At 45.5% G+C, this 17,407-nt stretch overlaps 1 protein-coding gene across 1 annotated transcript; it reads left to right on the plus strand.

Annotated features, from left to right (window-relative positions):
• Positions 1-1,164: 1,164 nt before the first annotated feature.
• Positions 1,165-16,509, plus strand: LOC118888797 (diacylglycerol O-acyltransferase 2-like protein 6). Its single transcript, XM_036840257.1, is given in 9 exon segments — positions 1,165-1,255; positions 10,529-10,639; positions 11,170-11,217; positions 11,220-11,239; positions 11,608-11,812; positions 13,226-13,400; positions 15,694-15,805; positions 15,807-15,906; positions 16,355-16,509. Coding segments are annotated over 9 exon segments (1,017 nt in total).
• Positions 16,510-17,407: the final 898 nt, after the last annotated feature.

Genomic DNA, 17,407 nt, shown 5'->3' on the forward strand with positions numbered 1-17,407 from the left:
CAAGTGTATAGACAGTTTCATAAGTTTTTAATGTCTGTCTCCTCCACTAGACTGTGAGTTCAATGAAGGCAGGAATCATGCCCATCTTCTTCCCCAATGAATCCTCAACACCTAGAACAACACCTGGCAAACGGTAATCACTCAACAGATAGTTACCGAAAAAAGGAATCCACAGGCCTGGGACCTGGAGACAATCTTTAATTTTGAAAAGGCTAGTGTGCAGAAGCAAGCCTTTTAGCCTGAAACATAATAGATGTTCAGTAGACATTCATTTAATTAAACGAAGAATAATAATCGGAAACACTTGCAGTAATACCTCCTGTGTGCCAGGCCCTGTGCTAAGTGCTTTACATTCACTCACTCAATCCTCAGAACAACCCTATGAAGCGGGTACTATTATTATCCCCATTTTACAGTTGGGGAAACCGAGGCACAGAGGTTTGCCAACTTGTAAGTGGCAGAGCTGAGATCTGAACCCCAGCTATCTGGCTCTAAAGTCCATGCCTTTAGCCGCTAGATTGCCTCCCAACAACAGATCTAGAGAGATGGAGCAATTCCCCCACAGCGTCTGGGGAGGAACTTGGCGGAGCCAGGACCGAAAGCCAGGTCTGCTCTCTGTGCAGTGCTTCTCCCACTGGCCACTGGTACAGAAGCCCTGGGAACAGAGGCACAAGGAGGGATCTGAGAAGTCTAGATATTCATGCAGAAAAAGGCTCTAGTCGACTAGGTGGCTCTCAGCAGAAGACAGGAGGAGTCGAAGAGCACCCACCAGGGCAGAATGCTTTTCAGAGATCCTATTTGAGGCCTAAGCCATTCCCTTTTCCTGCACTAATTTATCAGGGACCCCTCCTCACACACACGCGCACACACACACACACACACACACACACACACACACACACACACACAGCTAGAACCAGCCCGAGGCAATTGAGCACCTGTGGGGAAAGGATGCATATTAGAGAGATTAGAAAGTATGATCTAAAGCCTGGTGTGTGCGTAGGAAGTTGAGGTGGGGAGAGAACAGGGAAGACTGGAGAAAAGGTTAGGTCAAGGCTAAAACCTCCAGCAGATAAAAGGACTCAGTGATGAGATTAAAGCAAAGCACCTGCAATCAGCTCAGCTTTGGGGGCACCAGCCTTCTTACCACAACAGAACAGCACCATGGCCATGGCCTTCCTCTCCCATCTGGATCTTCAGGAAAGCCTCCAAACACTCTCTGTTTTGCAGTGGATCCCAGTCTATGTCTCTTTAGGTGAGTGAACCCCAGGGGCTGGAGAGCACAAGGGAACAGATGAGGAAAGAGACCAGGAATCTCCAGATGAGGAGGGCTCCAAAGAGATCATTTGGTTGGTCCCCTCTCTCTGGGAAGGACTGTGCCTCTCCACCCAGAGAGAGGGCTACTGTTGAGTTCATTAGATTTCTCTCCTCCCCTCTGAGGGGCATGAAGGCCAGGAGTGAGGCTGCAGGTTTCCTGGTTTAAAGATCACCCCAGCCTTCTCTCAGGACTGCCCCCTGTGAACTAGCTGAAAAGAGTCCTATTCGGGGGCAGGGGCAGAGTTGGTGTTACTGGGTAGACGTAAGGTGATTTTCCAGTATAAGACTGTGATGAGAGAATTATGGGAAATCTGCAGGCTGCGCTAGTGACTCATTAGACAGAATTTTGAGAAAGGGCCAGTTCTTCAATGGACTCAGAGAATGACAGTCATCGGTGCTGGGCAAATGGGCTGAGAGCTCGAAGCTTTTCTCAGTCAGAAACCAGGGCTTTGTGAGCAGCCAATTACAGGGGCAAGTTTGGAAACTGGACATGGAGAGATGTCATCCTGAAGGATGGGACAGGTTAGGAGGCTGCCAAGTCCAATCTGTGAGAGGCTATATGACCCCGCAGAGCAGTGGTTCTTAACTAGGGACCTATAGACCTAGAATGAGGCAGGGAGGGACAACGTTGAATTTGGATGGAAAAAATTACCTGTTTATTTTCACTAACCTCATATTGAAATGATGAATGTAGGCAGCAAACCACAGAAATACCTGTGAATTTATCGGTAATAGACATCACAGAGATTTACATTTCACATGTCAGTTGTTGCAGTCATCTCAAAAGTTTATTTATGCTCGTTACCACTTCCAAATTCCAACAGTTACTGGAACTACTACTAGGCGTGGTTATTTAACGCGTAAATCAAGAAGCCCATGTTACTGTATGACATTTTTGGCAATATTTTGATAACGGTGTTTTACTATGATGAGTTTCCTTTGTAAGTCTGTGTATTTTATTTTGTGAATTTAAAAATACTATTCAGAAAAGGGCTTCACCAGACTGCCAAAGGGGTCCATGGCCTGGTTCCCAGTAAATGCTCCTTACAGAAAAGTGTCCTTCCTTCCTTCCTCCCTCCCTTCCTCCTTCCTAATTCCTTTCTTCCTTCTTTTTCTCACCCTTTTTCCTTCATTCTTTCTGTCTTGCTCAGAGCCTCCCGCAGCGCTTCTCCTCCTTCCTGAATGATGTTGAGAATCATGGCTGATTACTGAGCACTACTGGGAGTGATGGGGGGAAAAGTAGGGAAGAGGGGGAGAGAAAAGGCAGAGGGACAAGAAGGAGGAAAGAAGCGAGGAGAGAAGAATGAAGAGATGGTTTGGGGGAGATGTGGAATATAAATATTCATGACCCTTGGAATTAGGCAATGCTCCTGAGAGCCCCTCTGAGGCCCAGCTTCCAGTTAAAGGGTGGCTCTCCATCTGTCTCTTCTTTTCTGGGCTTGTATTGCCATCTATCTAAACTGTTGCAATATCCTCTTTCCTGGCCTTCTATTCTCCACCCTCTCCCATATATTCCACTACCTGCAGCCAGAAGAGTCTTTCAAATGCATCTTTGATTACAGCCCTCTGCTGCTCAAAAATAGCGGTTTTCCCTTGCCTACTTGATGAAGTACAAATGTGTTATCCTGGGCATTCAAGGCCCTGCTCCACTCTCTGCCTCAAACTCTTTACCAGCTCATTCCCCTACTCTTCCCCTAGGTGAAGCTCGTATTCCAGGCAATCTATTCACAGAACAAATGCGAAGGGTACTTACTCTCTCACTCCTTCACTTCTGCTCTATCTCCTCCACTTAAAAGATTCCCTGATCACCCTTCCTGCACTATCCCTGGACAACCCCTCCTTTGAGATATTGCTCAAGTCATACCTTCTCTGCAACATTTTCCTGGCAACCTGAGACTATATTACCTCTGAAAGTCCAGAGCACTTTGGAAAACTTGGTTGCATAGCAGCCTTTATACCCTTTGCCTCCTCTACCCAGTAAAGCTCCATGAAAACAGGAGCCACGTCTTGTCATTGTTCTATTTCTTGCAAGACCAGGCTTGACACTGTTGATTCTTCCAGATTTCTTCTCCTCAGTAAAGACCTTTAAGTCCACCTCTTGTTCTTTTTTCTCTCTCATGGACATCTTTTTTTGTGTGTGTGTGGGTCTGCCTCCTACCTCTGGTTGCAGATAATACAAAAAATAGAACATACTCTTGGGAGTCAGACAGACCAGGTCTGCCGTTTACTTGTTATGTGAGCTTGTGCAAGTAAGTCGTTCACCCTCTACCATTGTAGAACAAAGCTCTCAAGACCATTCTGATAATCAAAGAGGAAAGAAAACCCTCAGTAGACGTTCATTTTCTTTCTGTTATAGAAATTGACATTGGAGCCCAACCACTCCACCTCAGAAGACGTTTGATCAACAGAAGAGTGACTACCACTTCTGAGACAGACACCCTAGACTCTGATTTCATTGCAACTTCAGGAAGAATAATGAGTAACTAGATCCTAGAAAATGAGGCAAACAGAGACTCTGATACCTTCCGAGCATTCCCACAGGCCCTTTCAAGGCATCGTTCACTACTCTCTCTCCTTCACCCCCTACATCCAGTCAACTGCAAACCCCTGAAAATTCTGCCTCCATAGTATCTTTCAAATTGATTTTTGAAGTAGTAGCTGATTTCACGTTTCCATTGCCTCTCATCTAAGTCACTGCAACTCTTAGCTGACCTCCCTGCCTACCATTTCTCCTGCTCGTACAGTCATCTCAGATGATCTTACTGATACGCAGGTATAATCACGCTCTTCCTCTGCTAAGAACAATCATTGGCTTCTCATTCCATTCAACATGGGACCTGAGCTCCCCTGCTCCCTCCCAGGGTCATCTCCTGTTCCATGGCTTCCCATGTTCCCTGTACTTTTGCAGGTTATGGTATTACTCACAGACCTTGGACTCTTCCATCTCAGGCCTTCGTTCGAGCTCTTCCTTGCGCGTGGAAGGCCCTTCCGCCACTAATCCATCTGTCAAAATCCTACTCTTCCTTCAAGATTCAATTTAAATCTTACCTTCTGCAAGAAGCCTTTCTAGGTTGCCCGGTAGTAAAGAATGGCCTTCTCCTTTGGTCCCCATATAATGACATTTGAACCCTAACTGTATTGTTCTCACCCTCTGGGATATATCCATTATTTATGGTATCAGTTTTCCCCTCTAGACTAGGAGTTTCTGGAAAGCAGGAACTTTATTTTTTACATGTCTTAATATGACTTAAAATTAATTAAGCATACACAAAGTGCTTAAAGTAGCTCTTGGCTCATAATAAAGACTCAACAAATGCTACCTACTTTTTCTCCCAAAGCTTGAAATGAAGATACATGACCTCTCTGAGCCTCAGTTTCTTCATATGTAAAATGGGGATAATAAAATTATCTACCTCTCAGGGTCATGAGAGGATTAAATGAGATAATGCACATTAAGTGCTGAACAGAGTGCTTGTTGACAATAAATGCTCTATACAAGGTATCAGTAACCATACTTACATTATTTTCATCGTTTTCATACTTATGCTCTTCACCCTCCTCCTTTCAGGCCCCAAGCCTGCCCCCATTGCTTCTAGCACAGGGATTTCACACGAGGTATGCTCAGTCTGTGTTTGCTGAATTACTAAATTATCTTCTTTTCACTCCCGCAGGTTCTTATATTTATAGTAATACAGGTCCAATAAGTAATCACAAAGCCACAGAAATTCGTCTTTGACAAACCAGCCACGTTCTTGGATTTCTGAAGGCTTTGAGCCAACTGATTAAGATGCCGGCTTTTCGCTTTACACTAGAAATGACAGGCTGCCCATAGCCTTACACACTCATGCACACCCTGGAACCTCAGAAGGCCTTTCTTTATTTGGAATAAGGGCATTGGTGGTTTCTTTCCCTGTTAACATTCACCTGCCACTTGGAGAATTTTGAAATCAAACTTCCCTGTGCTACAACTGAATGTAACAAGTATGTTTATCCTGAGTCATCATCCTCCTGTGCTTGGCACTGTGCTGAAGGCTGTTTTCAAGTAGCTTACTGTCTAGGGCTTCCCTGGTGGCGCAGTGGTTGAGAATCTGCCTGCCAGTGCAGGGGACACGGGTCCGAACCCTGATCTGGGAAGATCCCACATGCCGCGGAGCAACTAAGCCCGTGTGCTACAACTACTGAGCCTGCACTCTAGAGCCCGTGAGCCACAACTACTGAAGCCCGCGTGCCTAGAGCCCGTGCTCCACAACAAGAGAAGCCACAACAATGAGAAGTCCGCGCACCACAACGAAGACCCAACGCAGCCAAAAATAAATAAATTTATTTTTTAAAAAAAAGGAAGCTTACTGTCTAAAAGGCAAAGGGCCAGACATGTAAGGTGCTAACTACACAAGCAGCAAAATGAAACAGGACCAAATAGATGCAGAAGTAATGTGCTGTGGGTGTGTAGAGGAGGGAACTCTTCATTCTGACCAGAGAATAAGCAAAGATATCATCAAGGAGGTATCATCTGAGCTAAGCCTTGACGGCTGAGAGAATTTTGATATAGACAGAAAGTTGGAGAGAGGGTAGTCAGAATAAGGGAACAGCATCACCAAAGGCATGGAGAGGTGAAATTGCATGGTGGGTTGAAAGAATGGGGAGTAGACTAAGGTGGTTGGACCCCCGTTTCCCATTCTTCAGCCATTTGCATCCCACTTTCTGGTTCTTTCCACAGCTGAGTACCACCTATGCTATTATTACTTAACATTTTTTCCCCAAATTGACTCATTCCTGTAACCTAAATTAATATATTCTAACAGGAAACTTTACATTACCACCATGAATTCACTTTTATTCACTACACATTAAAATAACTTTCCATCCATGAGCCACTTCAGATCACCCCGTGTCCTTACAGTGGTGTGGGTATGATCACCTCATGCTAGATCATAAGGGGTGTGAGTGCCGGTGCTGAGAGATGAGGCCAAGAAGGTGTGTGGGGCCGGCCCATGGAGGGCCTTAAACACCAGGCTAACACGTTCAGACTTTATCCTGTCAGCAGTGGGAAAATACTGAAGGCTTCAGAGGAGGCAAACAACATTATGACTGTGCCTTAAAAATATATCTGCGGCATGGAAAATAGACTGGAGGGGAAGAGACCAGCAGGCAAGAATAGACAAAAGGCTGCAGTCCAGACCAGAGGAGATCAAGTTCTGGACCACAGCAGTGGCAATGGAGACAGAGGCAGGAGGATGAATGGGAGAGATTTTTTTTTGGAAAGGGAGAGAAGTTAAAGATAGCTCCAAAATGTTGAAACTGTGACATTTATCCTGAGGCCTGAAATATGAATAGGAACTAGCCAGGCAACGAGCTGAGGAAAGAGTCTTCCAGGCAAAAGGGACAACATGCACAGAAGCCTGGAGGCTGGGGAACAGAATGAGTTGAAGAAACTGACAGAAGAACAGTATGGTGGCATGCAGAGAACCAGGGGGTGGCCAGGGGCTCCATCACGGAGGACATTCAGAACCAAGGTTATGAGACTGGACTGGATCCTAAGAGTCATGGGAAGCCATGTGAGTTGTTGAATTATTGAATTACCATTAATCCCCATAGGTTCTCATATTTATCATTAATTTTGATCCATTAAGTAATCACAGAGCCACAGAAATGTCTCTTTGACAAACCAGCCATGTTCTTGGTTATATGCTATAGAAGGACAGAGATTTGCATTTAGCATGCTGGTTGCATCATGGCTCAAATCGAAGCAGGTAACCTGTTTAGAAGACATTGGCAGTCGGCTTAGAGAGAGAGAATTGTGGCTTGGACCGGATGATAGCATGGAGGTGGGGAATAGAATAATTTGAAAGATGTTTGGAGGACAGAACTGACGGGAATTAATAATTGACTAAAGGAAAGCAATAATTAGAGCTCAGTGGCAAAGAGTACAGTCTCTGGAGGAAGAGTGTGAGTTCTCAACTCTGGCTCACCCACTAGCTGGCTGTGTGACCTTAAGTGGTTATTTAACTTCTCTGAACCTGGGTTCCTCATTCACAAAATGAGAATGCTTATTGTCCTAATGGGGGCTTTATGAAAATTAAATAAAATACACATGTAAAATACTTAGTTTTACATGATGAGTGTACAGTAAATGTTGGCTATTACTATATGGGGAAAGTGAGCAAGCAAGATGAATCAGAAATGATTTGAAGAAAGGACCCACTTAGATTCATATTGGTAACATCTTTAACTTAAGCTAGTAATCATTAGTAATTTGAGGGTGTACAGGTTTAAATTTATTTTTTTAAAGTCAAGACCAAGGTGAAAAAGTATATTACATAATGGTAAAAGGGTCAATTCACCAAGAAGACATAACTATCCTAAATGTCTATGCACCTGGCAATAGAGCTTTAAAATATATGAAGTGAAACCTGACAGAACTGGAAAAAAAATAGACAAATTAACAATTATATTTGAAGACTTCCTTGAAAACCACAACCAACCAAAACTCACCCAAAATGAAATAGATAACCTGTAACTATTAATCAAATTAAATTTTAATTTTGGAAGGTTATAAACCTTCCAAAACAGAAATCTGCAGACCCAGTTGGTTTCAACGGCATATTTTTCCAAACATTTTAAAGATGATATATCACAAATTCTACACAATCTTTTTCAGAAAATAGAAGAGGAAGGAACACTTGCCAACTCATTTATGAGGCCAGACCCTGATACCAAAACCAGACAAAACAGTACAAAAAAGAAAACTACAGTCCAATATCCCTCATGAATATAAATGCAAAAATCCTCAAAAAAATACTAGCAAATCAAACAAAGATTAATATACCATGACCAAGTGGGCTGTATCCCAGAATGCAAGTGTAAATATTTGAAAATCAATCAATATAACCTAGCATATTAACCACCTAAGGGAGAAAAAACACACACAATTATATCAATTGATGTAGAAAAAACATTTGACAAACTTTAATCCATGATAAAATCTCTCAGCAAACTAGGAATAGAAGGCAACTTTCTCAACTTGATAAAGAGCATCTGTAAAAAAAAACCCTGCAGGTAACATCATACTTAATGGTGAAAGACTGAAAGCTTTCTCCCTAAGATGGGGAGCAAAGCAAGGATGTTCACTCTCACCATTTGTATTCAACATCATACTAAAAGTCCTAGCAAGTGCAATAAAGCACGAAGAAAAAAAAAAAGAAAGAAAAGCATACAGATTGAAAAGTAAGAAATACAACTGTCCTAATTCACAGATGACATGATCACCTGTGTAGAAAATCCCATTAAATTAAATACTTTTAAAATCTACTAAAAAAAAATCCCTCTAAGGGTGTGGAGAAAAGGGAACTCTCTTGCACTGTTGGTGGGAATGTAAATTGATACAGCCACTATGGAGAACAGTATGGAGGTTCCTTAAAAAACGAAAAATAGAGTTACCCTATGACCCAGCAATCACACTCCTGGGCATAAATCCGGAGAAAACCATAATTCAAAAAGACACATGCACCCCAATGTTCATTGCAGCACTATTTACAATAGCCAGGACATGGAAGCAACCTAAGTGTCCATCGACAGATTAATGGATAAAGAGGATGTGGCACATATATACAATGGAATATTACTCAGCCATAAAAAGGAACGAAACTGGGTCATTTGTAGAGACGTGGATGAATCTAGAGACTGTCATACAGAGTGAAGTAAGTCAGAAAGAGAAAAACAAATACCGTATGCTAACACATATATATGGAATCTAAAAAAAAAAAAGATGGTTCTTAAGAACCTAGGGGCAGGATGGGAATAAAGACACAGACCTACTAGAGAATGGACTTGAGGACATGGGGAGGGGGAAGGGTAAACTGGGACGAAGTGAGAGAGTGGCATGGACATATATACACTACCAAACGTAAAATAGATAGCTAGTGGGAAGCAACCACATAGCACAGGGGATCAGCTTGGTGCTTTGTGGCCACCTAGAGGGGTGGGATAGGGAGGGTGGGAGGGAGGGAGATGCAAGAGGGAGGGGATATGGGGATATATGTATACGTATAGCTGATTCACTTTGTTATAAGGCAGAAACTAACACACCATTGTAAAGCCATTATACTCCAATAAAGAAGTTAAAAAAAATTAATAATGATTCATATTTAACTTTATCTGAGTTTTCTTCTGACGCTTACCCAGCAAATTTACTCTCATCTTTTATGAGGGTCAGAGGTAGCAAGATTTGTATCCATGGCAATCTTCCCATAAAATTCCTCCCCCTGCTATTTCCTATTTAATTAGTATGCTTACAACAACCACTTCAGCCAGCTCTTGTAAGGGGAATTCAGCCTATCACTAAGGTTTCTTCTACTCCATAACACAACTTTTTTTTTTAATGCCCATTCCATCTTTTTCCTGTTATTTTCATCTAAGCCCAAAATGCGAGAGACACACCTGCTGGCAGGTAACTCTTGAGTTTCTTCCCCTTCTCTGAAACTTTTATCTACTATGATGTTATCTGGTCAAAGAAGTCATTCCTTTAGCTGGGTATTTTTACATTCACAATATGTGTACTGAGCCCCTCTTTCTCATGAATGCAGATTTTAAAATGGAATTCAACTCCCACTGCTATAAGATGTATCACGTCTGCATTTCACAGCCTGCTGTGACCCTTTGCTAACAAAGATGATTTTTCCCCCTTCTGAACTTTTGAGACATTTCGAATGGGACAAAATCGAACAAAGTAAAGCAGTTTCTAATATGTGTTTTCTTCTCAGCATCAAACAGCCTGTACACTGCAGGCCGCCCCTCTCCACTGGAATGTGCTGACAGAGCAGTTCCACAAAGGAAGGAGGGTTGAGCTTTCAGAAAGGACTTCCTGAGGTCCCAGAATGGGGATGTAAGCCACCGGCCCAAGATGCTGTTTCCTTTCAATTGCCAAGTAGTGCTGTCCTTTGACCCCAGCTGAGGACCTACTCTGAGAACGTCATGGTTCTGCTGTTTCCTCAGTTAAGTTCTCAGCCATCAAGGGGACCCAGATCCAGGGACTCAGAAGTCATCCCGGACCACAGGAGAGCTAGGAGGGGGGTAGGGGGTTGGGGGGATGAGGAGAGAAGAGTCTCACACCGACCTCGACCTGCTCCTTCACTACAGAGCAGAGATCGGGGTTATGAGAGGTGTATTAAACTTGAAGGGAACTGAAGGGCACGAACCCTTTGTGTCCCCTCAGGAGCTATTCCTATTCTTCTTATACCCTACTTTCTGGTGTTCACTAAGTTCGGGATGCTGTCCGTGCTCACCTTAGCCTGGCTCGCCTATGACTGGAACACCCACAGTCAAGGTAAGAAACAGGGGAAGAGTGGTGGTCCCCGTCTGTACCAAGGATGGAACCACAGGGCTGGGGTGGGGGTGGAAGGAGAGAGTGGGAGAGACAGAGGGAGAAGAGGTGGGGAGAGGAAAGAAGAGGAAAGGGAAAGGAAAGGAGGTCAGGGAGGCGAAGCGAGGGAGAGAGGGAGAGGAGCACAGGAAGGTAGAGGGAAGGGGAGGGAGACAGGAGGGCAAAGCTCAGCAAGGAACAGAGGTCTCTGCCAGGCTGCCCAGGAAGAATTAAGGCTGGTTTCTGGGCGGGCGCTCCCAGCCTCCTGCTATTTCCCTCCCACCTTTCTGACTGCTCCAGAGGAGCAGGGGCTTCCTGTGTCTCCTTGGGGGATGGATTCAGGGACAGTACCTATAGCTCTGTGCCCAAGATATGGAAATGTGAGAAGGCCCCTCTAGTGACCTGAAGATTTTAGGAAGAACCCTCCACCTCCGGGAGAAGTAGAGGGATCGGCAAGATCTCACACAGTCTTCCCTTCCCTTCCGTACCTGCAGGTGGTGGGCGTTCAACTTGGGTACGAAACTGGACCCTCTGGAAGTATTTCCAAATTACTTCCCAGTAAAGGTGACTACGCTTCCTCTGGGTGCCCTCAGTCGCTGCTGCCCAGACTCTCCCTCCCCATTCAGCCCCATGTTTTCAAAGGCTTTATTGGCCAGCAGTGGACGTCAAGGCCCAGAGGCATAATGCAGAGTAGGGACCCAAGATGGATGGGCAGGTGGGGAGACAAATGGATAGCACCTTGCCTCAGAGTGGCAGACCCAGGTCAGCCTCTCTGAGCATCATAACCCCTGGCAATCTTGTGACAGTGAAGACATCCCAGTGGATAGGGATTTGGGGCTCCCCAAGGGAAACACAGGCTACCTACTGGGATCTGAGTCCACATGTCCTCTCTTCCTTCTATCCACTACTGTGATTCAATCTCCCTCTAACAGCTGGTGAAGACTCATGACCTCTGTCCCAAACACAACTATATCATTGCCAACGACCCCCATGGCATTCTCTCTTATGGTATCTTCATCACCTTTGCCACTGAGGCCAGTGGCTTTGCTCGAATTTTCCCAGCCATCACTCCTTATGTAGGGACCTTGGAAGGGATCTTCTGGATCCCAATTTTGCGAGATTATGTGATGTCAATGGGTGAGTATAAGAAATCATTCCATTCTCTGACCTACCTCATGGCTCCAACTTCTATAAGCCTTGACAGTCAGTCCAGTTCTCACTCCCTGCTGGAAGAGGACTTAGTAGAAAATGAGTCCAGAACACACTGGGCCAGTAACAGGAATATGTGGCCAAGCCTCAGGTTCTGTCCAAGATCTGGGAGGCAGGGTTTCATTAGGCAGCAGGATAAGTTATAGGCATTCATAAGAGTTGCCAAGGATCCTTTCAGAGGAGGAAGCAGAAGCCTGGAGTTCAGGATCAAAGCCAAAGTGGAAAGCAGAAAGCAAAAGCCAAATATCAAAACCAAATATAGGGAAAATGAGGCGTGAATGGGACAGTTCAGGTGAACTTTGCCTGACTTTTGGGGGATGTCAACTGGCTTCTTTTGACCAGTCATTTATGTAGCAGCTCTCATCTCAGGGCGTCTCAAAGACACTTTTAAGTCTTTCATACTAGCTGGTACCCTCCTGGCCCATGACCCTCATCTCCTGACAACCCCTTTGAACTTGTGTAAGACATCAAGGGATAAAGGATAGGCATCCGTCAGAATCCAGGACAACTTCCCCATGCCAGGCTTCAAGCCAGGGTACCGTGCCAAATGTCCTTCTCTTTGGATGAATATCCATCCTTCTGGACACCAGAAAACAACTGAAGCCAAACATTAAAAGGTAAGATACATTGATATCTGGAGGGGCCAGGTGGGACCACTAGAGTCCCAGAGGATGGTTCTGCTCCACTCTGAGGTTGGTATGAACCTGGATCTCAAGGACTGTGGCCTGGAGCCAATGTCTGCCATCCCAGGAGAGAACAGAAGGTGAGCACAGGGCAAAGTTGGGAAGCAGAGGTGAGGAAAGACTCTGTGACTGTTGTAGAGAAGCAAGATGTCATCCTCATTCCATGGTTCATCTACATTTCAATTTGGCTTGGACAGGACCCTGGGTCTGCCTACTCTCCAGAACCCCCAGCCAATGTCTTCCCTTTGCCAGGTTGCTCTAGGGAGGAAGCAGGTTGGTGGTGGCTATTCCTCATTACTCCTAGGGAAGAGAAATCTGGAGACCCTCAATTGCCATCAGCCTGGGGAGAGTGGAAGACAGCTGTGGTTCCTGGGTAGAGAAGGAAGGGATGGGCTTAAATACTATAGAGCTAAGAGAAAGTAGGCAGAAGAACTCAATGTAGCCCCAACTGTAGTTGCACAGAGCTGCAAGGCAAGCAGCTGACTCTAAGGACCAACCTCAGGGCTAACCCAGGATGTGGAGGTTAAAGACAGAAGAGTGGAAAAAAGCACAGTCAGGAGACAGAAGAACTGTCTCCAGCAGGAAGACCCTGGAGGAACCCCTTACCCCATCCTCAAGCACCAAGTTTGTTATACCACTTGACTCTTTGGTTTCACAGGTGTGTGCCCAGTGAGTGAGTTGGCCTTGAAGTATTTGCTGACCAAGAAAGGCTCGGGCAATGCTGTGGTTATTGTGGTGGGTGGAGCTGCTGAAGCCCTCTTGTGCCACCCAGGAGCCTCTACCGTCCTCCTTAAACAGCGTAAAGGTTTTGTGAGGTTGACACTGAAGACAGGGTGGGTCCCTAGGTTCTGGTGCCCTATCATCAGGGTGCCATAGGTCCTCTGTAGCACCTCTCCAGAATGGTGCCCTTCCTTGGAAACCTGTTAGAGGGGGTTCCCTCTTCATACTGATTGCTTCTCTCTACTCGCTCACACTGTGCCTTAAGGGTGTTTGGACCTCCAGACACATTCTGGTGGGTACTTTTAAAACTTGAAATTGGAGAAAAAACAGTAAAAGACCTTTACCTTCTGCCCATTAGCCTGGTAGGCTGGGGGTCTGGGGAAGTGGGGCTTCAGTCTATATCAACCCATGAACTGCAAGGCCCAGAGAACTTACCCAGGGCAAGGAAGGCACTGGGCTTGATGCTGTGGGGATTGCAAAGATGCAAAAGACATGGATACTGCCCCCAAAGAGCATATAATCTGGTTTGAGAAATAGAATGCATTCATTCAGCAGTTACTGAACAGCTACTGTGTGTCAGGCATAGTACTAGGCATTAAGCATATAAAAATAAATAAGACCTGGTCCTTGCCTTTAAGGAACTCACAGTCCAATGGAAGACAGACTTATTCACATATAATTACAAAATATATCCAGAAGCCAACCACTTACCATCTCAACTATCGCCCCCTGGTTTACCACCCCATCGTCTCTCCCCTGGATTATTACAACAGTCTCCTAAGTGCTCTCTCTGTTTCTATCCTTGCCTCCCTCACATCCAAGAGTCTATTCTCAACCGTGGCCAGGATGATCCTATTCAGCGTGAGTCAGATCATGTCACTACTCCAAATGCTCCAGTGGCTCCCGTTTCACTCCGAGCAAAACCAAAGTCTTTACAAGGGCCTGCAAGACCCTAAATGATCTTGCCACGTCTCTGATCTCATCAGCCACTGCCCTCCCCCTTGCTCACTCCATTAGAGCTACACTGGCCTCCTGCTGTCCCTCAAACAAGCCACACGCTCCTCCCTTAGGGCCTTTGCTCCAGCTGTCCCCTCTGTCTGGGACATTATTCCTGCAAATAACTCTTTGGCTTATTCCTTTACCTTCTCCAGGTCTTTGCTCAAATGTCTCTTCTCAGTAAGGTCTATCCTGACCGTCCTGCTGGATCTTTTTCCCATTGCACTTATCATTTCCTCATACGTCATCAATTTTATTTCTTTACATATATGGTTTTCTATTTGTTCATTATTATTGTTTATTGTCTGTCTTCTCTTAATAAAAGGTAAGCTCCATGAGGACAGAGATTTATTTTTTTAATCCATTGTGTTCACTGATGTGTCCCCAGGGCTTAAAAAAGTGCTGGCACATAGAAAGAACTCAATGCATATTTGTTGGATGAAAGATGTGCCATAATGGACATATGTATAAAGCACTATGAGAACATCAATTGATGGAAAGCCTTTCACCCAAAGTAGAAGTTTCATAGGTGGGTGACATCTGAACTGTGAACTGAAATATTAGTAGGCATTACCAGTCAGACCAAAAGGGAAAAAGAACTCAGGCATTCATTGAAGGCCTATGCTGAGAAGTCTGGCACTATGCCAGGCCCTGGGGTTCAAAGATGAATAAGACATAGTTCCCCCTTTTGATTAGCTTGCTGTCTACTGGGAGTCAGCCAGGCAAGGTGATGACTGTAGTACAGAGTTGGGGTAGTGTTAGTGTAGGAAAGAGGTAATCACTAGATACGGGGAGTGGGAATGGAAGGAATTGGAGCGGGTCAAAGAACTGGAGGTTGTTCAAGGGGATGAAATTGGAGCTGAGTAGTGAAGGCTGAAATAGAATTACCCACGTGAAGACAGAGGGAAGGCATTTATAGCAGAAGGAGCAAGATGTACAAAGACGCATAGACAAGCGAGAACATAGCACACTTAGTATGGCTAGGCAGATTCTGACAAAGGGCTGAGGAGAGGGGAAGCTAGCCAGGTAGGCAAGGCTAGAGCACAAAGGCCTTGCTAAGCAGCGTGGTACAAAGTGAGAAGCTCTGGAAGAGTTTTAAAGAGAGGAGTGACATGTCCAGATACACAGTTTAGGAAGAACACTCTGGATGCTGGGTACAATAAGGGCTATTAGATTTCCTGAGATTACTTTCCTCCCATCACAAGACAAGGCGCAGCAACTCCCCTCAAAGGGTTCACTTGTGGGAGGTGGGTGTGGAGCATAGCAAGAATGAGACACAAGGCTGGAGATGCTTGGGTGCTTGGACTCTTGTCCTATAATGGGGAGATTGTAGAGGTTTCCTACCTTGGAGAGGGTTTCACAGCGGGGAGCTTCCTGGGAGAACTCACACTTCTGCCTGTCTCTTTGCAGATCATACCTTGTCCCCTCCTATTCCTTTGGAGAGAATGAGGTTCAAAATCAAGAGACCTTCCCTGAGGGCACGTGGCTAAGGTTCTTCCAAAAAACCTTGCAGGACAGAATCAAAAAAAACCCTGAGACTAAGTTTCTGTACCTTTCACGGCCGGGGCCTCACTCGAGGATCCTGGGGCTTCTTGCCTTTCAATCGGCCCATTACCACTGTTGGTAAGTTTTCCAGCATCTTTGGACCACTCTGGTCCTTGATTCCCCCCACCCAGGTCATCCCTCGAGTCTCAGGGGACCCGACACACAGCTGGGACAGGCAATGGGAATTCCAGTGGCTGCGGTTGAGGGCAGAGTGAGGAGGACAACTAAACAGATCAGAGTTGTGGCCATTCACGGGAGGGACACAGTTCAGCAGCTGCCATGCGGGCATCATTATTCGCATACATTCCTTCAGCACTCTCTGAGTTTACCCTCATTCTCTTAAGTATGCACGAGATTAGGTGTTTGGAGAACATGGGACAGGATGGGGTTGGAGCAGAGGGAAAGAACAAAGGAAGGGGAGGGGACCCAGATACTGAGTTTCAGTATGTGGCTCCCTCTGAGGAATGGGTAATTTGAGTTGGGTGGGTGGAAAGGTCTGATGCTTGTCTCTCCTCCTTCCCCACAGCTGGGGAGCCCCTGCCAATTCCCAAGATTAAGAAGCCAAACAAAAAGACGGTGGACAAGTACCACGCACTCTACATCAGCGCCCTGTGCAAGCTGTTTGACCAGCACAAAGTACAGTATGGCCTCCCTGAGACCCAGGAGCTGACAATCATATAACAGGAGCTGGATTTCCCCATTATTGAACCCCCAAAGCATTAAGGGATCCAAGTAGGGCCACATGGAAAGAAGAATCTGGGGAGAGGGGAAGATCTCAGGGTTGAGTGAGGAGGCCAACCAAGCCAGAAAGTACTTAATGAGTCCGGCTTAGAGGAAGGAACCAGAGGGATGGGGAAGAGTGGGCAACAACCCAGTTTAGTAAGCAGAGTCTTGTGAGTCCACAGACCTTTTTTGCCCCCTGACTCCAGCCAACTCTGATCAGAGGAATGAGAAGTTAAAGAACACCATGCCCTTTCCTCCTGAGCCTTAGTGACACCATCACTATTTAGGCTGAAGCTTAGAAGCCTTGTTGAGAACAAGGGTGGTTTGTTTCCTCCTAGGCCCTTGGCCCTTTCCTTACAATTTGGGGGCCACCACAAGGTAAACCAGGGACCTGAGCTATGCTTTCCTGATCCAAAGCAGACACGATTCCCTCAGCTGTGATACAGTTCTACACTGGCATAAACTTTATTAAAAATAATTATGCCATTTCTTCTATAAAAACAAAGCTCTAGATATATAAAACAGGATATGACTATTTCCTAATTACTGTGTGGTTCACTACTGGGCTTCCCTGAAACCTAGCCAGAAAGCTGGTCTGTGGAGAGCCATTTTCCTCTTCTTTATTCACCCTTTACTCTCTAGCTGACAGAAAAGTTGGAGGAGTGGAACCAGAACTGCTGCACAGTGTAGGAGACAGGACAGAACCATGGGAACTGGCACAGGCATGCCCTGAGTAGTCTATCTCTCCTGATCCCACATAACCACCCTGGGTGAGGAGGGAGGGCACCTACAAGACCATGTACCAGCTGTGAGTCTACTTTATGTCAAAAACCTACTGCGGGGAATTCCCTGGTGG

This window comes from Balaenoptera musculus, chromosome X, assembly GCF_009873245.2.
Source record: "Balaenoptera musculus isolate JJ_BM4_2016_0621 chromosome X, mBalMus1.pri.v3, whole genome shotgun sequence".
Classification (NCBI taxonomy): domain Eukaryota; kingdom Metazoa; phylum Chordata; class Mammalia; order Artiodactyla; family Balaenopteridae; genus Balaenoptera; species Balaenoptera musculus.